Raw genomic sequence first — 26,278 nt, forward strand, 5'->3', positions numbered from 1 at the left:
TCATCCTTCCCCTCAGAATACCATTCTTTACATGACTGGCTCTTGAATCTTCTCAAACAAGCATTTCATGACCCTGTCATGCAGATGGACTAACTATACTGCCCACTGTTCTTTTCCACCACAACATCTATTTTTTTTATTAGTCTTTATCACAACTTGTAATTAAGTGTTTATTTTCTGCCTCATCCCCACAAGACTATAAGCCTGCCTATGAGGGCAGGACTGTCTTTTCTATTTACAGTTATTTATCCAACATCTAGTACAATAGGTGGCACATAGCAAGTTTCATTATATATTTGTTGAATGAATCCATGACCATTAGGAAAGCTTCCCAGAATTCCATTTGGAATTCTCCAGAACCACAGTGGCTCACCTTGTACATAGGGCCCCATCTCTGGATGCTCTCTGACCCGCAGAGTGTAGGACTTCTTCTGATCAGATTGCTTCAGCAGATCCCGTACTCGTTCATTATAGATTTCCAGGAAACTAGAGACATATGGAACAAGGCACAAAATCAGATTTTGGAAAATGATGACATCTTTTCAAAATTACATTTTAAAGAAGGCAACATAGTTAGATTTGGAAGAAAGTGGGCAAAACACTAAGCCAAGAATACGAAGGCCCTAATTCTTAACCTAGTTCTACCTCTGACACTCTAAGACCTTGACCATGCCAGGGTTCGCTCTTGAGTCTCTTTCTACGCGTGCACAATAGTGTTGCCACATTAGCTGTCATCACTTCACAGTTGTAGGTTTACAAAGTCAGCCTTGATTCAAATTAAGCCTTCAAGAGGCTATTTCAGCATAGTTGTGGGGTATACTGCCACCAGCCTATACCCTGATCAGACCACAGAGTTTCAGGCTTATTTCTTAAGTGATTTTCAAACATCATCTATGACCTCTCAGTGCTCTGTGAAGGCATCTCGAGAGCCACTGCTAAGCAATGAGGAAAGCTAAATGAGAAAGATTCTGGTCCCCACCCTTAATTTAAGTAGGAGAGATCTCATTTTACCTGTTTCATACAATGGGATTCTAAGATATGCTCTATCTTATAGGTACCTGCTGGTATTTAATTCCTTTTTAAAATAATAACATAGTTACAATTCTTGATTACAATCAGCAAAAATTTTGTTAAGAAAACAAACTTCTCACAGAAAGGTCTTCCTCATCAGGAAGCCAGCGGACATAAAAAAAAGGCTCCACCTCAGATGAACTCTATGCACTCTTATTTTTTATTTTTTAATTAAATCTTTTTTAAGATTTTATTTATTTATTTGACAGAGAGAGAGACCACAAGTAGACAGAGAGGCAGGCAGAGAGAGAGAGAAGGAAAGAGGCTCCCCATTGAGCAGAGAGACTGACGCAGGACTCAATCCCAGGACCCCGAGATCACAACCTGAGCCGAAGGCAGAAGCTTTGACCCACTGAACCACCCAGGCCACCTTACACTCTTCTTTTAAATTGTTTCTCCTTCTTCCTCAGAATTGGACACAGGAAGCCCAGATGTCTCTCAGAATAGTGATTCCCAGATTTCAGGGACAATAAAACATTTAATATACAGGTACATGTTTACACACACAGACACACACGCGTGCACACACACACACACACAAAGGCCAGAGGCCTACAAATTTTCACTTCACAAACTTAAAAAAAATGTATAGATACTGTTTACTATCATTTAATTTCTTAAAGGGGATTTATTCATTTTGGGATTAAGAAAATGTTCTGGAATTAGTAAGGTGGTTGAACAACCTTGTAAATATAAAGAAAAACACTGAAAAATATATACTTCAAAAGCATGAAGTTTATGGTATGTGAATTACATTTCATGTCTTTTTTTTTTTAAGAGTTTATTTATTTATTTGATAGACAGAGATCACAAGTAGGCAAAGAAGCTGGCAGAGAGAGAGGGGTAAGCAGGCTCCCCGCCGAGCAGAGAGCCCGATGCGGGGCTTGATCCCAGGACCCTGCGATCATGACCTGAGCTGAAGGCAGAGGCTTAACCCACTGAGCCACCCAGGTGCCCCAAACATTTCATGTTTTTTAAAAAGGACACTGAATCCCCCAAAAAATAAAACAGAAAAAATTAAGGGTAATTGGCAGCTGGTAACCTTGCACTAACATTTTCACTACAGACTGGTTAAAACTTCACATTGGAGTAACCAGCACTGTCTCGGAACTAGAGCTTAGGAACAACTGACCCAAAGAACAACGCAGCAGGAGCTGGAATAGAAATTCCAAAAGCTAGTAGTAAACTGTAAGGAAAGTAAAGGAAAACAGACAGCCAGGGCAAGCTGATCCACATGAAACACCCGTTTGTTAAGTGTAGGGATAGGAATTAAGTTTCCTACAACCCAAAGATCTAAGTATGTTTCTCATCTCCCTATACTGCAAAATATTTCTTCTGTGGCTTTTCTCCATTCCTCTGGATGACTCTTGATGCAAAGGGTTTTGAATTTGGAGTGGAAATGGAAATATTTTAGGCCCCAGAGCCTGAAAGATTCTTACCTTATTTTTATCCTACAAGAGGAAGGCAGTGGGGCATAGTCCTTCTCCCTGATGAAGAGACCCTGCACAAACCAGAGGGTTGGAGTGAAGGGAGTGTACAAAGAAGGTCTACTTTGAGAGGATCTAGTTAAAATAGAGTCTATACCTCACATATCCGTGGCGTCAGCCCAACAGAAGCCTGGCGAATAGAAGAAAGGAAAGCATTACTGTTCACTCACAGAAAAACTCTCCCCCAACACCCAGAAACCAAGGCTGGCAGGGGATGGGCACATGGGCTTCCTGCGCTAGCCTCTTCACTTTAGGGAGTTTCACTGGTGGTATGTAGAAGACTATTTGCCTGGCTCTCAGGAGATACTCAGGAGGGAGGCAAGTACCAGCTGAGAGGCAGATTATTACCATAAGAAGGAAGAGAGGAGAAGCTAACAAATCCAGGTACCTGCTTTCACACAATAAAGGTTACATCCTTCTCGGATAAACCAATTTACCACTGTGATCCCTTTTAGAAACTTTCTATTCCTATATACACAGGAGAACTAGAGTACATGGGTGTTTAAAATACACATTTAGGAAAAAGCAGTTTTTTTTTCATCTTGGGTCCACTGCTAACTTGTACGTAGGTTAAAGGTTTTATACCCCTGGTTTAATGGACATTTTCTTCTTTCTTCAAATATATAAAAGCACACTAAACATGGACATAGTAAGCAACGAGCTGAGCACAAAATACAGATAATCTTTTGGGAGAAAAGTATCACAGAGAATGTCCCTGGGTGGTGTTATTTGTCACCTGCCACACCAGTTCAAATCACCAAGATACTTCTAAACATAAAACAAAGAGGTATGCTTAAGGACCTCTACCTTCTCAATTCTCCATGACAAAGTAAGGCTCTCATAAGTCCTTCACACTTTTTAAGTCTCCAACCCATTAGGTAGTTCTCGCGCTTTTTTCCAATGCTCAGATCTAACACACATAGCCCCATTTCTGCACAGTCCTAAGCAACACTTCAGATTCAGTCTGAGGCTTGTGTTAAAAAGCTTCAAGTGATGAACTTGGAAATGATATGAGAAATGCAAAACGACTGACAAGGTCAGCTTCATCAAAGGGAGTATGTAATGCTAAGGTTCTTCAAAGTTTAATAAAGAGGGACTAATTATTCAAAGTTCATCTTTCAATTAAAGGACCAGAAACCCAATCTTAATACAAAAGAAAGCCCATTAAATCTTACTAAAGTTCAATAATTACTAAATTTGCACTCTTTCTCTCAGTAACAAAGACAGTGTGAGATTCAGGCTTGCTGTGGCAATAAAAGAGATCATATTCCAATACCAATACTCACTGGGGTCCCCAGCATGGTGTATGTCTTCCCAGAGCCTGTCTGCCCATAGGCAAAAAGGCAGATGTTGTAGCCTTTAGCAGCTCCAGACAATACTTCAGTCCCCAAATCCTGGAAAACCTGTCACAACAAAAGTAGAAAGCACATCAGTGTAGTTCTTCCCATACCAGATTAACAAACCATATCATTTTAAAATTTGTAATGTCTAGCATTGTACCCGGCATACAGTAAGCACTTTAAAATATATTTGAATGAATACATTTTCCTTAGCAATCTTTTTTCTGAAACTGAATTGATTCTTGAAATATTATAGGGAATTTACAGTCACCTGTGTTTGAAACACTTTATTTTTAGATTAAAAAAAAACCCAAGGAGGGGCGCCTGGGTGGCTCAGTGGGTTAAGCCGCTGCCTTCAGCTCAGGTCATGGTCCCAGGGTCCTGGGATCGAGTCCCGCATCGGGCTCTCTGCTGGGCAGAGAGCCTGCTTTCCTCTCTCTCTCTCTGCCTGCCTCTCTGCCTACTTGTGATCTCTGTCTGTCAAATAAATAGATAAAAAATCTTTAAAAAAAATAAAAAATTAAAAAATAAAAAAACCCAAGGATTAGTTGGAAGAGCATGTGACACTAGATCTGGGGGTCATGAGTTCAAGCCCCACATTGGGTATAGAGATAACTAAAATAAAGAAATTTTTTAAAAACTTAAAAAATGAACAAATAACCCTGAGTAATGATGTATGGAATTGAAGAATCACTATACTGTACACCTGAAACTAATAAAGCACTGTATGTCAACTAACTGGAATTAAAAACTTTAAAAAAAAATCCAGAGTTGTACTGACATTTTATTTTAAATTGAAATTCAATTAATTAACATATAGTGTATTACTAGTTTTAGAGGTAGAGTTCAGTGATTCATCGTTGCATATAACACCCAGTGCTCATTACATCACATGTCATCCTTAATGCCCATCACCCAGTTAATCCATCCCCCCACCCGCCTTCCTTCTGGCAACCCTCAGTTTATGTCCTATAATCAAGAGTCTCTTATGGGGGCTCAGTCAGTTAAGCATCTATCTGTCTTCAGCTCAGGACATGAACCCAGAGTCCTGGAATTGAGCCCGATGTCAGGTTCTCAGCTCAGTGGGGAGGCTGCTTCTCCCTTTCCCTATTTCTGCCACTCCCCCTGCTTGCATACGTGCTATCTCTGTCAAACAAATAAATAAAATCTTTTAAAAAAAGACATCTCAGGGCACCTGGGTGGCTAGTTGGTTGAGGGACTGCTTTCAGTTCAGGTCATGATCCCAGAGTCCCAGGATCAAGTCCCACATTGGGCTCCCAGCTCCACGGGGAGTCCACTTCTCTCTCTGACCTTCTCAGCTCTCATGCTCTCTTCTCTCTCTCAAACAAATAAATAAAATCTTTTTTAAAAAAAAGAGAAAAAGAAGTCTCATGGTTTGTCTCTCAATGTTGACATAACGTTAATACCATTTATGGATCTATTGACCCATCCTCTCTCCAAACTGTGGTAATCTGTATAGAGAACCAGAGAGGGAGACAAACCATAAGAGACTCTTAATCTTAATCTTGCTGGAGGAGAGGGGGGTGGAAGGGATGGGGTGGGTATGTGCTATGGTGAGTTCTGTGAATTGTGTAAGACTGATGAATCACAGACCTGTACCCCTGAAACAAATAATACATTATACGTTAATTAAAAAATCCAACAACACATTGCTATAATTATTTTTATATCATTTAAAATCTTTCAGAGAAGGTATATATTTATACAGTTTGTTATATTAACTATATTAACCATTTCTTAAATGTTTTTTGCACTGCATTAACATGTAGAAATCCAAAGAGATTTTTTTTTTGTTTGTAGATTCAGGATACTGATTTAAAATGTCCATTATAGACAAAAAATGGAGAACTATCTGATAATGTGTTACATTAGTACACTGTTAAATAAAATTATTTGCTAAAATTAAAAAGAAATGAGAAAAGTAGGGCTGGAGCTTGTTATTTAAAGAGAGAACATTCATATAAAATATATAACTTAATGGTGCCTGGAGTTGGGGAAAGTGCTTAAGATTATTTCTCTTCCTCTAAACAGCTACCTATAGTTTAATCACTAAGAACACATTTTGGAACTTTCTAGGTTCCAAGCCTGGCTCCTTAGGGAGGTAACCTTACCTCAGTTTCCTCACCTAGAAGACACTACTTCAAAAACTAATGATGCCTTATATGGTGACTAACATAACAAAAAGTTAAAAAAAAAATGGAGTTTTTAAAAAAGCACCTAAAACTCACTGGGTTTTTGAGAGGATTAATTGTTCTAATATATGGAAAGCACTTAGAACAATGTTTGGAACAAAGTGAGCACTAATTAAAGTTTTTCTTGTTATTACACTTTTTTCCCACTTTTCTGTATAAGAACTACTCAGTCATCTTTCTTTCTGATATTCTCATCTATTTTAAAAAGAGCTATGTACTTATTTTGAAAAATAGACACCTAAATACAGATACCATAGTTAATACTTCCCAACTTCACAGATAACTTTTGAAAAACTTCTATTTTCTATCCTACTAAAAATGTATTACAAAAAACACTTTCATAAACCATTAAAGTAATAAATCATTAAAACTCTTCATATCTTGAAGGTTTTTGCTAGAGCCTAGGGATTATTATTTCCTATGCTATAGTATGAAAATCATGTCATTTATAGGAGGTTACCTATCCAACAAAATATATTAAGTTCTTGGCGCTTAATACTTTTCCACAGAAAGTCTTCATATATTTTTTCTTCTGGTTTCTCTTTTGTTTTCTATTGAGGTATATTTGACATAACACTCTATTAGTTTCAGGTATACAATATATTATTTAATCTGATATTTATATGTATTCCACAATGATCACAAGTCATTAACATAGATCAGCATACAAAGCTACCAACTTTTTAAAAATCATGATAAGAACTTTGAAGACCACTCTCCTAGCTGCTTTCAAATATGCAATACAGTGACACCTGGGTGGCTCAGTCGGTTAAGCATCTGCCTTCAGCCCAGGTCATGATCCCAAGGTCCTGGGATTGAGTCCTACTATGGGCTTCTTGCTCAGTGGAAAGCCTGCTTCTCCCTCTGCCTGCTCTGCCAGCTACTCCCCCTGCTTTTGCTCTCTGACAAATAAATAAATAAAATCATCTGAAAAATATGCAATACAGTATTATTAACTATAGTCACTATGCTGTCAATTACATCACCATTACTTATTTGCTTTATAACTGGAAATGTGTAGCTTTGACCCACACAGTTCTATTATAAAATGAAGTTGCTATTATAAAGAAATACTTACCAGTTTTTAATTTATCTAAAGGAAACTTTATGAGAAAATGGCTTTATATTCTATGATGTATTTTGTTTAAATTAATATTAAATATTACTTATTTCTCTTGATCTATAAATTCATTGTTAAAATAAAAGGATTCAACTAGAAAACTTTTTTCCTTTTAGTAAAACTGCTGTCTATTTTGTGTGTGTGTGTGTGTTACATTAGTCACCATACAATACATCATTATGTAAAACTGGTATCCAATTCAGTAACAGATACCATCTTTACTCACAGAAACAACATCTAAGTATGAACTATGAGAATTTTATTATAAAAGTCAGGAATTGAAAATAGGGGAAAAATGCTGATAAAAAATAATCCCACCACCTAGAGATAACCACTGTTAATATTTTGGCATATAGCTTACTCTTTCTGACTTTTGTTCTATTCCTAGATAATATTGAATGTCCCTATCTAGGTCTTAAATTCTGACACAAACATAGTAATTAAGAATACTTGAATATGATGAGAATCTGAACTAAACCTAGGTGTTTTATTTTTTATCTTGTTATAACTATTACGATACTTGTAGTTTTCCTTATGTTTATGGCTAGACAATTTAGTATTTTTTATTTTAAAATTTCTCTTTAATTTTCCAAGTGGGAAGGCATGCTACAGTCCCACCCACCAGGTATCTAAATATATCAGGTATCTAAATATATCTAAGCCACAGCCCAGACTCTGCTGTCCACTTGGCAGGTGCTACCCAAAGTGTAAGCAAGGTATTTAGGAAGGGAGGAAAAAAGCCCCATCTGTGTCACATTTGCCAAAACAACCCCACAAAATGTCAGGAAACACTGTCCACTTTCCATAAACGTCAGGTAAATTCTGGGCTAGTCCCTCAATCCCACTATAGGTCATTCATCCTTGGGTCACTAGCCAGCATAAATTTTTACAGATGGTCCATTTCCATTTCAAGCCTGGCCAGAAGTTGATCATCATTTGGATCCTAGTTCAAGTAAGGACCAGATACTATCCCTTGTCTTTTGTAGCAGCTTTATCCAAAGGAAACAGGCAACAGCCTGTATTTAACTTTAACAGATGGAACTAGATTTCTTACTTGGCTTCTCCATATTATAAGGTGAAATACAGAGAAATTTATTTCCCATATTCATTCATATTGCAAATATACACATACACTAAATACCATGGAAATTGTTCTTTAAACAGTCTCCAAGGAACCCGAAGTGAAAGCCCACAGAATTTCTGAAATGCAAGTAAACACAAACGAGGCCAACTGAAACCTATGCCATACCCAATGAGAGAAAGAAGAATCAATATTCTAAAAGAAACTAGTCTTGACAAGGGGAGGTCTCAGAACCAGATTTCTCTTCACCTTGGGAAGCAAATATTTATTAAAATGCCAAAAGGGCCCTACCACTGCAGGAGGCACTGTGAGAGACTTGAAAGACATTTAAAACAATGTCTTGGTTCAAAATGAGCTTACCATATGGTTGAAGAGACAGACAATGCAGTTAGTAAAAAGTTCAATACTTGTACATAGTAAAATATGAATGAAGGGTAGATATAAACATATCTGAGAAGGGAAAATGACTGTGGGCTGGGAGAGTTAGAGAAATCTTCATAGCAGAGATGTCACTTTTTCTGCTTCTTAGGCATGTTTTCAGAGATGTCCCTTCTTTAAATTATATCCCCAGATAAAGGCTTCTCCTCTGAATCAACAGTGTCCCCAGGACCCCACGACAAGATCTAAAATGTATCTTTGTCCTTTTAATCCTTCAGAAAGTCAGAGTTCTGGCTGAAACAATAAGACCACTAGGTCACTTTACTCTGAAAAACCTTAGACCACCATTTGCCATCTCTAAATACCTGGCTGTCAACCTTGGAAAGTTCATGCCTATGACCCAAGATCTCCCACCACAGGAAGAACAAATATCCAGGGAAGTAATCCCAGAAATGGCCAAATAAATCTCTCCCCATTCCTTCATTAAAGTTACTTTATTTGAACACAGAGATATCGGTACAAAAAGGATAGACATCAGGAGCGACATATTCTTAGCCTCAATGGAAGGGTCCCACTGGTAGTGGCAGTGGCCCATTCACATTAAGGAACCCTTTAGTGGTATGTAGCTATCACTTCCTAAAATGAATACTATTTTGTGGTGAGATAAAACAGCATCTTTCTGGAGTTTCTGCTTGGTTGTTTTTTTTTAAAGATTTTATTTATTTAACAGAGAGAAATCACAAGTAAGCAGACAGGCAGGCAGAGAGAGGAGGAAGCAGGCTCCCCACGGAGCAGAGAGCCCAATGCAGTGCTCGATCCCAGGACCCTGGGATCATGACCTAAGCCAAAGGCAGAGGCTTTAACCCTCTGAGCCACCCAGGCGCCCCTCTGCTTGGTTTTTGTAAACTAGACCTCTTCTCACAATGCCCTATAAGGTACCTGATCCAGGAGATCCCTCCTGAAGAAGGAAAAGGAGGAGACAGAAGGGCTGCAATTTTCTTAACCGTGACACAGGACTAAAGACCAGAGTGGCCCCACTTAAAATTTCTCAGACCCTATAGCTACTGTCATCATTACAGAACTAGGGGGCATTTGGAAAAGACCAAAGCATTCAGCCTTTTCCTAACTGGATTCAGTATATTGCTTCAGTCAGCAGAAAGGAAGGAAGAATAAAAGGTGAAATATACATGCATTTCTATCTCACTTTCTTCTGTATTTTCTATAATGTACACACTGTAATTTGATATCACAATATGAGCACTTCCAAATCAGGATTAGTCAACATCCCAAAAGAAAACTGGAAGACCTACCCAAATGTTACTGCTGTGCACAATCCATTTTCACTGTAGTTCTCCATTTTTCTACAAATATGTAAGTTTTATATGGTTGCTACTCAGAATATATAAGCTCTTGTGTATTGCTTCTTATTCCTATATTCCTAAAACACTTAAGGATTTTAAACATTTGTTATTCATTTTCACAATTATAATTTTATAGATACATAATTTACACAACTATCCTCAAGAGTTAACAATTGACTGCTTTCTTATTCTCATTCCAACATGAGACGAATGAAACCCTAAACTCCCATTAAGAAATACTAGTAGTGGGGTGCCTGTTTGGCTCAGTCAGTAGAGCATGCAGTTGTTGATCTTGGGTTTGTGAGTTCAAGCCCCATGCTGTGTGTAGAGATTACTTAAAAATAATTTTTTAAAATAAAATTTTGTTAAAAGGAATATTAGTAGCAACTAGTGCTACCAGTTTATAACTGCAATTCAAAATCACTTATTCCCGGTTGTAAGAAAACACAGAAAAAAAATGCAGATTTCACAATTTTTAAGCCCTCAATTTCCAAAATTCTTTGATATCAACTCACCTTAGTCAAGTACCCATTACCCTGAAATAAATTTGCTGAATTGGGTGGGTTACTTTATTTGAATAGAGGTGACAACATTACATTACTTTCAAGTGTAAAATACAATTAGACCAATCTATACATTAAGTTATGAACACAAGTGTAGCTACCATCTGTCATCATACAATGCTTTATAATATCATTGACTGTATTATTTATGCTGTACTTTTTACTCACTTACTCCTGTGATTTTTTTATTCTGTAACTGGAAGCCTGTATTCCCTACCTCTCCTCACCTATTTTACCCATCTCCCCAGCCCTTTCCCCTTTGGGAACCATCATTTAGTTCTCTGTATGTCCACATATGATTGTGCTTTTTTTCATTTTTTTTTTCAGTTCCACATGTAAGTGAAATTATATGGTATTTGTCTTTCTCAGTCAACATATTTCAAGTAGCATAATCCCTTCTAGGTCCATCCATGTTACTGCAAGTGGCACAACTTCATCTTTTTTAATGGCTGCATAATATTCCACTCAACACACATACACAGCCCCCCACGTTTATTGCAGCATTATTTACAATAGCCAAATTATGGAAGCAACCCAAGTGTCCATCAATAGATGAATGCTAACTATACTGGAAATTTTTTTTAAAAGTTTAAAAATAAACTCATAGGGATGCATATATCTTTTTGAATTAGTGTTCTTGTTTTCTTTGGGTAAATACCCAGTAGTGGAATAACTGGATCATATGGTAGCTCTATTTTTAATTTTCTGAGGACCCTCCATACTGTTTTCCACAATGACTATACCAATTTACATTCCAAGAGTACATGATGGTTCCTTTTTCTCCACATTCTTTTTTTTTTTTTAAAGATTTTATTTATTTATTTGACAGAGAGAGATCACAAGTAGGAGAGAGGCAGGCAGAGAGAGAGAGAGGAGGAAGCAGGCTCCCCGCTGAGCAGAGAGCCCGACGCGGGACTCGATCCCAGGACCCTGAGATCATGACCTGAGCCGAAGGCAGCGGCTCAACCCACTGAGCCACCGAGGCGCCCCTTTCTCCACATTCTTGCTAACACTTGTTTCTTGTGTTTTTTATCTTAGCTATCCTGGCAGGTGTGAGGTAATATCTCATTGTGGTTTTGATTTGCATTTCCCTGATGATTAGTGATATTGAGCACCCTTTCATTTTTTTCTTGGCCATCTGTATGACTTCTTTGAGAAAATTTCTAGACAGGTCTTCTGCCCCTTTTTAAAATTGGGTTATTTGGCTTTTTGGTGTTGAGTTGTATAAGTTCCTCATATATATTGGATATTAACCCCTTACTGGATATAGCACTTGTGAATATCTTCTCCCATTCCATAGGTTGCCTTTTCATCTTGTTGCTAGTTTCCTTTGCCATGCAGAAGCTTTTTATTTTGATGTAGTTCCAATAGCTTATTTTTTGCTTTTGTTTCCCTTATCTGAGGAGACATACCCAGAAAAATGTTGCTACAGCTTATGTCATATAAATTACTATCTGTGTTCTCTTCTAAGATTTTTATGGTTTCAGATCTCACACTTAGATTTTTAATCCATTTTGAATTTATTTTTGTGTACGGTATTAGAAAGTCGCCCAGTTTTCCATTATGTCACATGTAGCTGTCCAGTTTTCCCAATACCATTTATTGAGGAGAATGCCTTTTCCTCACTGTATATTCTTGCATCCTTTGTCATAGAGTAATGGGCTGTGGAAGTGTGGGTTTACATCTGGGCTCTCTATTCTGTTCCATTGATCTATGTGTCTATTTTTGTGCCAGTACCACACTGTTTTGATTACTAGAGCTTTGCAGTGTATCTTAAAATATGGCATTAGGATACCTCTCCTCCGGCTTTATTGTTCTTTCTCAAGATTGTTTTGGCTATTTGGGGTCTTTTGTGGGTTACATACAAATTTTAGTACTGTTTGTTATAGTTTTGTGAAAAATGCTATTGGTATTTTGATAGGGATTGCACTGAATCCATAGATTGCTTTTGGTAGTATAGACATTTTAACAATATTAATTATTCCATTCATGAGCATGGACTATCTTTCCATTTGTGTCATCTTCAATTTCTTTCATCAGTGTTTTATAGTTATCAGAGTAGAGGTCTTCCACTTCCTTTGTTAGGTTTATTCCTAGGTATTTTATTCTTTCTGGTATAATTGTAAATGGAATTGTTTCCTTTATTTCCCTTTCTGCTACTTTGTTATTAGTGTATAGAAACACTACCAGTTTTGGATATTAATTTTGTATCCTGCAACTCTACTGAATTCATTTATCAGTTCCAGTAGTTTTTTGGTGGCATCTTTAGGATTTTCTATGTATAGTATCATGTCATCTGCATATAATGACAATTTAACTTCTTTACCAATATGAATGCCTCTTATTTCTTTTCTTGTCTCAATGCTATGGTTAGGACTTCTAGTACTTTTGAGTAAAAGTGGTAAGAGTAGATATCCTTGTCTTATTCCTGATCTTAGAGGAAATGCTTTCAGCTTTCACTACTGAGTATGATACTCATTGTCAGCTTTTCATACGTGGCCTTTATTATGTTGAAGTATGTTTCCTCTAAACCCACTTTGTTGAGAGCTTTTATCATGAATGGATACTGAATTTTATGAAATGCTTTTTTTCCTATCTACTGAGATGGTCATATGAGTTTTATTTTTCATTTTGTTGATGTGCTATATTAAGCTGATTTGCAAAATACTAACTATCCTCGCATCCCTGAAATAAATCCCACCTGATCATGGTGAGTGATTCTAATATTTTTTGAGGATTTTTGCATCAGTGTTCATCAGGATACTGGCCTATAGCATGTCCATGTATGTGTATGTGTGCATGTGTGTGTGTAGTGCTTTTATCTGGTTTGCTATTCGGGTAATGTTGGCCCCATAGAATATATTTGGAAGTTTTCCTTTCTCTCCTATTTTTATGAAACAGTTTGAGAAGAATAGGCATTAACGCCCTTAAATGTTTGATAGAATTCACCCATGAAGCCATCTGGTCCTGTACTTTTGTTTTTTGGTAGTTTTTTCATTACTAATTCAATTTCATTGCTAGTAATCTGTTCAAATTTTCTATTTCTTCATGATTCAACTTTGGAAGATTCTATGTGTCTAGGAATTTATCCATTTCTTCTAGGTTGTCCAATTTGTTGGCATATAAGATTTCATACTATTCTCTTATAATCCTTTGTATTTCTATGGTGTCACTTCTCTCTTTCTGATTTTATTCGGGTTCTTTTTTTCTTGATGGGTCTGGCTATGGGTTTTATCAATTTTGTTTATTTTTTTCTTTTATTCCTGTTCTGATCTTTAGTATTTCCTTCCTTTTACTCAACTTGGATCTTGTCTCTTCTTTCTCTAAATCCTTTAGGTTTTAAGGTGAGATTGTTTATTTGAGCTTTTTCTTGTTTCTTAAGGTAGGCCGTATCACCACAGATTTTCCTCTTAGAACTGCTCTTGTTGCATTGGTTGGGTTATTTTTAATTAACTCCATCCAGCACTCAAGTTCTCTCCTCCCACTCTAATCTTTGAGCCTTACAGTGTCAGATCAGAATCAGTGAGAACTCATGGGTTTCAACAGAAAAAGATACAAAAATAGATGTGATGATGTAATTCTGTGTGTGTGTGTGTGTGTGTGTGTGTGTAAGTAAATATATCATCTCTCACTTTGTCTAACTCTACTAAGAGGATCTGGGAGCAATGATACCCAAACAGCAATGAGTGTACCTACCACCTAGATCTCGGCTTCTAAATATCATTTTCTACTAATAGGAACAATTTGAGCATCATAATAAGCAATGATAATAATAGATTGTAATTCACTGAATAAAATGGGAACCCATGAATTAATATACATATAAATAATTTGAAACTCTGACAAGGAATGGGGTATTTACATAGTAAGTACCCCTCAACAAAATATTAATTACAAAGAGGGGGAAAGAATTAAGTTCAGAGTGGAGAAGCCCGGCAGATGACACCTTAATCAAGTAATCAAAGTGAACTCTGATACTCCTATTAAAATGTATAATCTGAATCTACCCAAGAAGAGACACTGGACAGCCAAATTAAGAAACATTCTACAAAATAACTGGCCTGTAATCTTCCAAAGTATCAAGATTATGAATATAAGGAAAAACTGAGGAACTGTTCCAGACTGAATTAAACTAAACATAAGACAACTAAGTGCAACAAGTGATTCTCAAACACATCTTTTTGGTATGAAGGACATTATTAAGACAATCAACAAAACATGAATGGATCTAAAGATGAGATGGGAGTAATGTAACACTTCAACTTCCCAATTCTGAAGGTTGTATTGTGGTTGTATTAGAGAATGTCATTTTCTATAAGACAATACACACTCAACTACTTAGGGTAATTGGACATCAGGATGGCAACTTTCAGATGATTTAGGAATAAAGTTTTAGTATATGTGCTGCCAAAGCGAGCACTAGGAATAAAGTTTTAAATGTATTTCCACAGGGGTGCCTGGATGGCTCAGTGGGTTAACGCCTCTGCCTTCAGCTCAGGTCACAGCCCTGCACTGGGCTCTCTGCTCAGCAGGGAGCCTGCTTCTCCTCTCTCTCTCTCTCTGCCTGCCTCTGGGCCTACTTGTGATCTCTGTCAAATAAATAAATAAAATCTTCAAATGTACTTCCATCTTCTCTGTGTTTCCTCATTGCAAAAAAATTTTAAGTTTATAAAAAGATCTAAAATATGACTTCATATACATAAACACGGAGGGATAGAAGAGTAAAGATGTAGAACTTTTAGAATGTGTTAGAAATTATGCAACCATCAACTTAATATAGAGTGCTATATATTTATTATGTTACATATGAATCTCATGGTAACCATAAACCAAAACCTCTAATAGATACACAAAAAATGAAGAGAAAGCAATCAAAGCATAATGATGAATGAAGTCATCAATCATAAGGGAAGAACAAGAGAAGAAAGGAACAAAGGTAGACTACAAAAACAACCAAAAAATGAATTAACAAAACAGTAATATGTACATTTCTATTAATAATCACTTTAAATGTAAATGGTCTAAGTGCTCCAATCAACTGACATAGGGTGACTGAATAAAAAACAAGAGCCATCTTTATGCTGCCTATAGGAGACTCACTTCAGATCTAAAGACATACACAGACTTGAAGTTACAGAATGGAAAAAGATATTCCATGGAAAGGAAAGTGAGAAAAAAAAAAAAGCTGGGGGAGCAATACTTTTATCAGACAAAATAGACTTTTAAAACAAAAGACAGTAATGAGACACAAAGAACACCATTACATAATGATAAAGGGATCAATCCAACAAAAGGATATAACACATGTAAACATCTAAGCACTGGAGCACCTAAATACATAATGCAAATATTAACAGACATAAAGGGAGATACTGAGAGTAACATGCTAATAGTAGGGGACTATAACACCCCATCTATATAAATAGATAGATCACACAGAGAGAAAATCAGTAAGAAAACAATGGCCTTGCATGACATATTAGACCAGATGGACAGCTACATGCAAAAGAATGAAACGGGACCAATTTCTGACACCATACACAAAAATAAAACTCAAAATGGATTAAACACCTAAATGTAAGACTTGAAACCATTAAAATTCTAAAAGAAAACATAGGCAGTAGAGCCTAGTGGTGGGTATTATGGAGGGCACGTATTGCATGGAGCACTGGGTGTGGTACATAAACAATGAATTCTGGAACAGTGAAAAAAATAAAATAAAATAAAATGAAAAAAAAAAGTAAATAGATAAAAAGAAATCATAGGCAGTAATCTCTTGGACATTGGCCTTAGCAATATTTTTCTGTATCTATTTTCTCAAATTCAGGAAACAAAAGCAAAAATAACTTCGGCTCAGGTCATGATCCCAGCATCCTGGGAGTCCCACGTCGGGCTCCTTGCTCGGCCGGGAGTCTGCTTCTCCCTCTGCCTCTGCTGCCACTCTATCTGCCTGTGCTCGCTTGCGTGCGCTCTCTCTCTCCCTCTCCCTCTCTCTCTTTCTCTCTGGCAAACAAATAAATAAAATCTTTTAAAAAAAACGTAAATAAACTATTGGAACTACTTCAAACTAATTGGCTTCCGCACAGAAAAAAAAAATCAACAAAATGAAAAGACAACCTACTGAGTGGAAGAAGATATTTCCAAATGATATCTCCAGTAAGAAGTTATCCAAAAAACCATAAAGACTTGTACAACTCAACAACAAAAAGGCAAAGAACCCAGTCAAAAATGGGCCAAGGACCTAAACAGACATTGCTCTAAAGGAAATATAAAGATGGCCAAAACATCACAAGTCACCAGGGAAATGCAAATCAAACCACAATGAGTTATCACCTCACACCTGTCAGAATGGCGAGTATCAAAAAGGCAAGAAATAACAAGTTTTAGTGAGAATATGGAGGAAAGGATATGTAGTGTACTGCTGGTGGGAATATAAGTACGTGGAGCCCCTGGAGAAAAAGGTATGGAGGTTCCTCAAAAAATTAAATATAGAAATACCATATGACCCTGTAATTCTACTTCTGTGGAATTAGAAAATGAAATTCCAAATTCTAACTCCATTAGAAAGTGAAAATGCCAAATTTGAAAAGATATATGAACTCCCAAGTTCACTGCAGCATTATTTACAGTAGCCAAGATATGGAAGCAACCTGTGTCCATCAATATATGAGTAAATTAAAAAATATATATGTTATTCGGTGGAATATTACTCAGTCTTAAAAAATGAAATTTTGACATTTGCAACATTATGAGTAAACCTAGAGGTTACTATGCTAAGTGATGTAAGTCAGACAGAAAAAGACAAATAACCATATGCTTGCACTCATATGTGGAATCTAAGAAATAAAACAAGAAACAAACAAAAAACAGAAACAAACTCAATAGAGAACAAACTGGTGGTTGTCAGAAGGAAGGAGGTTTAGCAGATGGGTAAAATAGGTGTAGAGGCATAAGAGACACAAACTTCCAGTTATAAAATAATTTACAGGGATGAAAAGTACAGCACAGGGAATATAGTCAGTAATATTGCAACAAATTTGTATGGTAACAAATGGTAATTACACTTATGGTGGTGGTAATTACACTTACAGTAATTATATACATTATCATCATTTCATAATGTATATAATTGTCAAATCACTATGTTGTATATCTGATACTAACAAAATATTGTATGGAACTCTACTTCCAAAATATTAAAGACTTTGGCCAGTGGGGAAGGCGGCAGGCTTCATAAACACAAATGCATGAGGCCAGACCAAGACAACCCTACGGGATATCCCTCAGGTCTCCTGCTAGGGCTTTCCATTTTTCCTCAAGCCAGAGGCCAAGAGAGCCCATTATTTTGTCCAACAGGTCATCCTTGGGGGCAGAGAGTAAGGTGGAAAAGGTTTAAGAGTTAATCTTGAAGGGCAAAAGGAAGATATTCAACAGGACCTAAAAGAGGAAGGGAATCCTGGCAGAAGAACCTGGCCAGACTTTATGAAACAGAACACATCTGAACTAAGTCTCAAACAAGGATTTTCATGATGGAGATGATGTTTTAGGTGGCATGAAGAACACATGCAAAGCTATGAGTAACAAAAATCCATGGCTGTTCAGGTGGAATTTGAAAATCAGATATGCTGGGAGATAAAAATAAAGTACTGGGGTCAAGCTAAGGATCAGGTTTTATTTTCTCTCATCTTAACATGTACCGCATTATTTATGGCAGAGTCTCAAAGAACATGACAGATGAGCCATTGTTATACCATGAAAAATCAGCAGCACAAGGACAAGCAAATAGGAAAGAAGTTAAGAAACACAGATAAACCTCAAATCAGAGGAAATCAAAACTGATGTTATAAACTAGTCACAAAGCAATGAAAAGAACATATCATAAATCAAATACAGCTTTACTTTCTCCAAATCTTCCTTTGGTTCTTTGAGCATCTTTAAGACTACTGGTCTATAGTTTTTAATTAGTATATCTGCCTTTAGGTCTTTTTCAGGAACAGTGTCTATTGATGAATATTTTTAAAAAATGTTTTATGTATTTATTTGACAGAGAGAGACACAGCAAGAGGGAACACAAGCAGGGGGAGTGAGAGAAGGAGAAGCAGGCTTCCCACAGAGAGGGGAGCCCCATGTGGGACTCGATTCCAGGACCCATCATGACCCGAGCCAAAGGCAGATGCCTAAGACTAAGCCACCCAGGCACCCTATTGATGGATTTAAAAAAAAAAAAATTTTTTTTTAAAGTAGGCTTCATGCCTAATGTGTGGGGCTTTGAACTCACAACCCAATATCAAGAGACACATGCTCCACCGAGCCAGCCAAGCACCCTGATGATATTTTTTTCCATTGAATGGGCCACAATTTCCTGTTTCTTTGTATGCCTTATGACTTTTTATGTTGAAAACTGAACACGTGTCATCACTTCTCAGCCTTTTGGCTAAGAGCAAGTAAAAACTGAACATTTGAATCTAACAGTATAGTAACTCTGGAAATCAGATTCTCTCCTTTCCCCAGGGTATGCTATTTCTTGTTATTCTTTTTGTTTATTGTTTTTGCTTTTTATTATTGTAGGCTGTCTCTGTGCTGAGGATCAGCCTGCCATGTAAACCGAAGGTTTAACAGGTCTTTTCTGAGCCTTTCCCTCACTTCCCAAACTTCCCCATGTATGTAGTTGTTTTTCAATGCCCTGGTCTTCAATGTATGATTGCCAAATGGGGAAAAAGAGAAAAATGAAGTGGGAGTGGGGTGGTGGACAGCTGTCACTTTAAATCCCCTGAAGCCACTTTGGCTGGATGGGAAGGGACTTGAAACAATAGGAATGCCTCAACAACAATGGCTGCCCAACTCTGTCTGCAACACTGTGCTCCCAAGCAGGAATTAGCAATCAACACAAATTCTTGATATTTGGAAGGCAGGGTACTTTTTGTCTACCCGACTCTTGCAGGCTCTGGGCAAGATGCTCTAGGACCAGTGCACAGCTGCCTGCCATGTGGCTAGGGATAAAGAATGGATAGCTGCTACTGTGCTAAGAGCTGAAATTAATGGAAATTAACTGCAGTTTATCCTCCAAATCTTCCTCTGGAAGCTGCAAACCCTCAAAAATCTCCAGAATTCCAAAAATCATTATATCAGACAGATCTGGCCAGTGAAATCCCTGTCTAGGTGGGGAAACAGATTCTGGATGTTTCCTTACTCTGCCATCTTCCCAGAACTCCTCTCCTCCATAATGATTCTTTTTTTTCCCCTCCATAATGATTTTTTTTTTGAAGATTTTATTTATTTATTTGACAGAGAGAGAGAGATCACAAGCAGGCGGTGAGTCAGGCAAAGAGAGAGAGAGAGAGAGAAGCAGGCTCCCGCCAAGCAAAGAGCCCGATGCGGGGCTCGATCCCAGGACACTGAGATCATGACCTGAGCCGAAGGCAGCGGCTTAATCCACTGAGCCACCCAGGCGCCCCCATAATGATTTTTGAAAATACAAATTAGTATCATATTTCCCTATTGAAAACTGTATCTATTTAAGTACAAAGGAATCTCTCTCATTCTTGAATCCATTAACTGTGATTCACCCAAATTATCACCCTACAGATATACTTTTCCTTTTAATTTTCAGAAAACAGAAATATGTGAAATAATGTTAAAATAATCAGAGACTCTAATAACATCAATTGAAAGAAGTTAAAATTATTTATTCAAAAAATATTTGTAGAGTGCCTACTAAGGCAAAATACTGTGCTAGGTACCACTCCCACTGTTTAAAGATAACTGTTAACCTTACTTTGCACAATAACTACTTCATTAGAACTGTTTTATTCAGGGGCACCTGGATGGCTCAGTCAGTTAAGTGTCTGCCTTCAGCTGAGGTCATGATCTTGGGGTCCTAGGGTAGAACCCTACACCGGGCTCCCTGCTCAGTAAAAAGCCTATTTCTCACTCTGCCTGCTGCTTCCCCTGCTTGTGCTCTCTGACAAATAAATAAATACAATCTTGAAAAAAAAAAAAGTATTTCACTCAAAGTCAGGGTTTTAGATCCATATAGCCAGTAACATTTACTAAGCAATTATTTTGTGTTAGGCTCTCTTCTTAGCATATTAAAAGCGTTTATTACTCCTCAGAACACATTTATGGGGGTAGTTACTATTATTATCATTCTCTAAATTTCACAGAAGAAAACTGAAGTCCCACATGTACTAAGTATTCCTAAAACCTTTTTTTTTTTTTAATTTTATTTATTTGTTTGATAGAGATCACAAGTAGGCAAAGCACCAGGCAGGGGGTGGGGAAAGCAGGCTCCCTGCTGAGCAGAGAGCCCGATACAGGACTCAATCCTAGGACCCTGAGATCATGACCTAAGCCAAAGGCAGAGGCTTAATCCACTGAGCCACCCAGGCGCCCCAGTACTGAGCCACCCAGGCGCCCGCTGTACTAAGTATTTCTAAACAAAGCTGTTGCTCTTAACCACTGTGATACCTGTAGCTAACAAAGTAACTGTTCAGAGTTACCAGTAAGGGTTCAACCGGTTACAATAACTATTCAACTCACCTGCTGAACACTAAGCTATTACCCTACAATTTACAACTGTCTTCATGGCTTCCTTGTTTTCTGTTGTTTTTGCGCTACACTGGGAGAAACTTTACCAAGTCTCATTTTTAGTATTTCTGATTAGAATTTTCAGTAATATTTTGTTATATTTTGGCCAAAAACAATGAACTCTGATCCTACTGCCATTAGTTAATCACTTTTGGAGTTTTCTGCTCCATTAACCTTTTCAGTGTGTGTAAAGAAAATTATAATCTAATCCCCAAATTTCACCCACACTGCAATTATTAAATGACCAGAATCTAAAGCCTATTAGAGACACACACAAATATATTTTTTCTTTGTGATTTTTCAAATTATAAAGAATGCTCACTTTTTGTATCAAATTAAAAAAAAAATCCAACAATGCTAACCTTGCTTTCCTCACCCCTAATCCTACTCATTCAGGTGTCTGACAGGTAGCCTTCAGGTACTTAGGCAGAAAAGGCTATATCTAACAAGTATGTCCCTCCATACCTTTCTCCATATATAGAAGGATAAATAGTTGTTTGTTTTTGTCTGTTTTCACTGAAATGGACACATACAATATACACCAACTTCAAACTTGCTTTTTATCACATATTACACCATGAACATTCAGGTTATTTGCCACATATATAACTTTTCCTTTTTTCATGCATACATGCCACAGCCATAATTACCCAAATACAATTTAAATAATTGGGATATCACTTATGCTGTGGGGGAAATGCTTTATTTCCTTTTTATTGACTTTCCTTTTCTCCCCTCCTCTTTCTTTCCTTCTATATTAACCCCACACCTTCGGGTAACATGTTAACAACTGGCATCATTTCTTGTTCTTCCAACAGTCATAACACACACACACACACACACACACACTTGCATATTTGTGGGTTTTGGTTACTTTTAAATTGTTTTCCTTTTTAAAAAAATTATTTGAGAGAGAAAGAGAATGAGAGAGAGAGAGCACAAGCAGGGGTGAAAAGCAGAGGGACAGCAAACTGCATACTGAGCAGGGAGCTGGATACAGGACTCAATCCCAGGACCCTGAGATCATGACCACAGCCGAAGGCAGACACTTAACCAACTGAATCACACAGATGTCCTTGGTTGCTTATTTTTAAAATGGAATGTCTTTGGGGCTCCTGGGTGGCTCAGTCAGCTAAGCATCTTTCTTTTTTCTTTTTTAAGATTTTACTTATTTGTCAAAGAGAGAGAGAGAAAGAGAGAGCATGAGCAGGGGGAGCAGCAGGCTAAGGGAGAAGCAGGCTTCCTGCTGAGCAAAGGAGCTCAATGCCAGACTCAATCCCAGGACTCTGGTATCGTGACCTGAGCCGACAGATGCTTAACTAACTGAGCCACCCAGGCATCCCAAGCATTGGACTCCTTATTTTGGCTCAGGTCATGACCTCAGGGTCATGAGATGGAGCCCTATCCTCCCGCAATTGGGCTGTGCACTGGGCGTGAAACCTGCTCAAGATTCTCTCTCTCCCTCTCGCCCAACCCTCCTCAACCCCACAAGTGTGTGGTCTCTCTCAAAAAAATTTTTTTCTGGAGGCGCCTGGGTGACTCAGTGGGCTAAGCCACTGCCTTCGGCTCAGATCATGATCTCAGGGTCCTGGGATCGAGCCCCGCATCGGGCTCTCTGCTCAGCAAGGAGCCTGCTTCCTCCTCTCTCTCTGCCTGCCTCTCTGCCTGCTTGTCATCTCTCTCTGTCAAATAAATAAATAAAATCTTTTAAAAAAAATTTTTTTCTGTAAAATAAAAAGATTTTTAAAAAGGGATGTTATTGTTATTATATACTTTGTTTTTCTCTGTCAATATCATCTCATGAAAATTCTTCTAAGTCACCTGCAATATATTCCATGGTATAAATGCACCAAAAGTCATTCAACCATTCCCCATAGGAATGGGCAAATCACTTTGTTTCTAGTATTTTCTCCCTAACAGTGTTTCAATAAATATCCTTGGCCATATATCCTTATGTACTGATGTTTTTATTTTTATAGGATAAGTTTCAGAAATGGGGCTGCCAGGTAAAAGGGTCAAAGATTTCTTATTTTCAAATAGATTTCTTATTTTGTTTTCCAAAAATTTCCACTGACAATGTACGAGTACCCTTTCTTTCTATTACTACCAGCAATCAGTATTACTGCCTTTTTTTTTTTTTTTTTACTGCTCTTAGTTTGAATGATGTAAACTCATATCTCTTATCTCATCATTATTGCGGTAACAGTGAATTTGAAATTATCATTTATTTTTTGCCCATTTGGGTTTGTTCTCCTAGAAAAGGCCTATTTATACCCTTTGCCCACTTTTCTACAGGACTGTTTTTCTTTTTCTTGTCAATATAAAAGACTTCCTAGTATACTATATACAGCAGTGCTATATCTGTCACATGCACTGCAAATATTTTTTTCCTCAAAATCTATTGACTTTTAAGTTAAAAGACCTTATTTTTTTTAAGATTTTATTTATTTATTTATTTATTTTAAAGATTTTATTTATTTATTTGACAGAGAGAGATCACAAGTAGGCAGAGAGGCAGGCAGAGAGAGAAAGAGGAGGAAGCAGGCTCCCTGCAGAGCAGAGAGCCCGATGCGGGACTCGATCCCAGGACCCTGAGATCATGACCTGAGCCGAAGGCAGCGGCTTAACCCACTGAGCCACCCAGGCGCCCTTAAGATTTTATTTATTTATTTGACAGACAGAGATCACAAGTAGGCAGAGAGGCAGGCAGAGAGAGAGAGAGAGAGAGGAAAGCAGGCTCTCCGCTCAGCAGAGAGCCTGATGCGGGACTCGATCCCAGGACCCTGGGATCATGACCTGAGCCGAAGGCAGCGGCTTAACCCACTGAGCCACCCAGGCGCCCCAAGACCTTATTTTTTTAAATTTTTTTAAAATTTATTTGACAGACAGAGATCACAGGTAGGCAGAGACGCACGCAGAGAGAAAGGAAGGAAAGCAGGCTCCCTGCTGAGCAGAGAGCCCGATGCAGGGCTCGATCCCAGGACCCTGGGATCATGACCTGAGCTGAAAGCAGAGGCTTTAATCCACTGAGACACCCAGGCGCCCCAAAAGACCTTATTTTTTTAATTATAGGTTTACAGAAAAACTTAGCAGAAAGTAGAGTCCCCATGCATCTCTTCAGCTCTCTCTCCACTTCTCGGTTTCCCCCATTAATGTCTTGTATTACTGTGCTACATTTGTAACAATAGATGAGACAATAATGATATATTAACTAGAGTCCCATAGTTCAAATTAGGGTTCCTTTTTTGTGTTGTAGAGTTCTATGAATTTTGACAGATGTATAATGTGTAATCACATGTATCCATCATTACAGTATCATACAGAGCAATTTCACTGCCTTAAAATGCCCTGTATTCTGCCTAGTCATTCCTTCCTCCCTCTCCCCAAAGTGTCATACAATTTGGAATCATAATATGCAGCCTTTATAGATTGGCTTCTTTCACTTAGTAATATGTATTTAGGGTTCTTCCCTGTCTTTTCATGATTTAATAACTCATTTTTTTAAAAAAGATTTTATTTATTTGACAGAGATCACAAGTAGGCAGAGAGGCAGGCAGAGAGAGAGAGAGAGGAGGAAGCAGGCTCCCTGCTGAGCAGAGAGCTGGATGTGGGGCTCAATCCCAGGACCCTGGGATCATGACCTGAGCCAAAGGCAGAGGCTTTAACCCACTGAACCACCCAGGCAGCCCAACTCATTTCTTTTTTAACACTGAAGAATATTCCATTGTCTGGATGTTCCACAGTTTATCCATTTACATATTGATGGACAATTCTGGTTGCTTTCAAGTTTTGACAATTTTTTTTTAAAGATTTTATTTATTTATTCGACTGAGAGAGATCACAAGTAGGCAGAGAGGCAGGCAGAGAGAGAGAGAGGAGGAAGCAGGCTCCCTGCTGAGCAGAGCCCGATGCGGGACTCGATCCCAGGACCCTGAGATCATGACCTGAGCCGAAGGCAGTGGCTTAACCCACTGAGCCACCCAGGCGCCCTCAAGTTTTGACAATTAAAGCAGCTGAAACATTTCAAGCACAGGTTTTTGTGTGCACAAAAGTTTTCAAATCCTTTGGGTAAATACCAAGGAGCATGACTAACCAAAGTCAACTTTCCGCTCATCTTGCACCATGATCTCCAAGAATCTGTGCATTTCAATCTTTACCTCTGGGTTCCATTCCAAAACTGTCCCCACCTCCGTATGAAGTCCTGTACCAGCTTTCTGTATTAGAACTGCAAGAAAGCCTGAGTGAGGCCTTCTCTGAACTCTCTAGGCCCTGAATGTCAGCTGATCCCATAGTTATTGCTGCCTTTGTTAAGGTAAAGAAAAGGGTGGAATTTAATTGTTATTAATAGGGCACTGCAAGACACAAAATTCCACATAGAAGAAATCCAGGGGTGGCCAGGTGGCTCAGTTGTGAAGCCTCTGCCTTCAGCGCAGGTCGTGATCTCAGGGTCCTGTGATTGAGCCCCATGTGGGCTCTGCACTCAGTGGGAAATCTGTTTCTACCTCTCATCCCTCTGCCCCTCCTCCAGCCCATGCTATCTCTCTCTCTCTGTTTCTCAAGTAAATAAATAAAATCTTAAAAAAAAAAAAAAAAAAGAAAGAAAGAAAGAAAAGAAAAGAAAGAAGAAACCCATTGATAGGAGAGGTTTCATACAAGATATAAATATAATAGTTTGGAACTATTCAAGTATAGTTTTGTCATAAAAAGTGCTACAATAACAAACAAAAATTTTAAATATTTTATTATTTATTTGAGAGAGAAAGAAGGAAAGCAAACACAAGAGAGAGAAAAAGAGAGAGAAGCAGGTTCCCTGCTGATCAGGGAGCCTGACACAGGGCTCAATCCTAGAACCCTGGGATCATGACCTGAGCCGAAGGCAGATGCTTAACTGACTGAGGCACTCAGGTGCCCCACAAACAAAAATTTTAAAGGTTCTTAGTAGAAAAACAGTAAGACTGGGGCTTACTTAGTCAGTTAAGCATCTGACTTTGGGTCAGGTCATGATCTCAGGGTCCTGGGAACAAGCCCCACATCAGGGTTCCTGATCAGTGGTGAACCTGCTTCTCCCTCTCCCTTT

The 26,278-nt window shown here is 38.0% G+C and overlaps 1 protein-coding gene across 5 annotated transcripts in view; it reads right to left on the reverse strand.

Moving 5' to 3' along the window:
• The window catches only part of STARD9 (StAR related lipid transfer domain containing 9), a 123,762-nt gene that overhangs the window by 61,942 nt on the left and 35,542 nt on the right, over window positions 1-26,278 (reverse strand). For all 5 annotated transcript variants that reach the window (XM_044231581.1, XM_044231580.1, XM_044231579.1 and 2 more), the window contains exons 4-7: window positions 3,845-3,961; window positions 2,656-2,688; window positions 2,511-2,572; window positions 374-486 (exon numbers count right to left, since the gene is read on the reverse strand). In XM_044231581.1, the coding sequence (XP_044087516.1) occupies window positions 374-486; window positions 2,511-2,572; window positions 2,656-2,688; window positions 3,845-3,961 (325 nt within the window). The remainder of the gene's footprint in view (window positions 1-373; window positions 487-2,510; window positions 2,573-2,655; window positions 2,689-3,844; window positions 3,962-26,278) is intronic.

The sequence above is a fragment of the Neovison vison genome, chromosome 13, assembly GCF_020171115.1.
Source record: "Neovison vison isolate M4711 chromosome 13, ASM_NN_V1, whole genome shotgun sequence".
NCBI lineage: Eukaryota > Metazoa > Chordata > Mammalia > Carnivora > Mustelidae > Neogale > Neogale vison.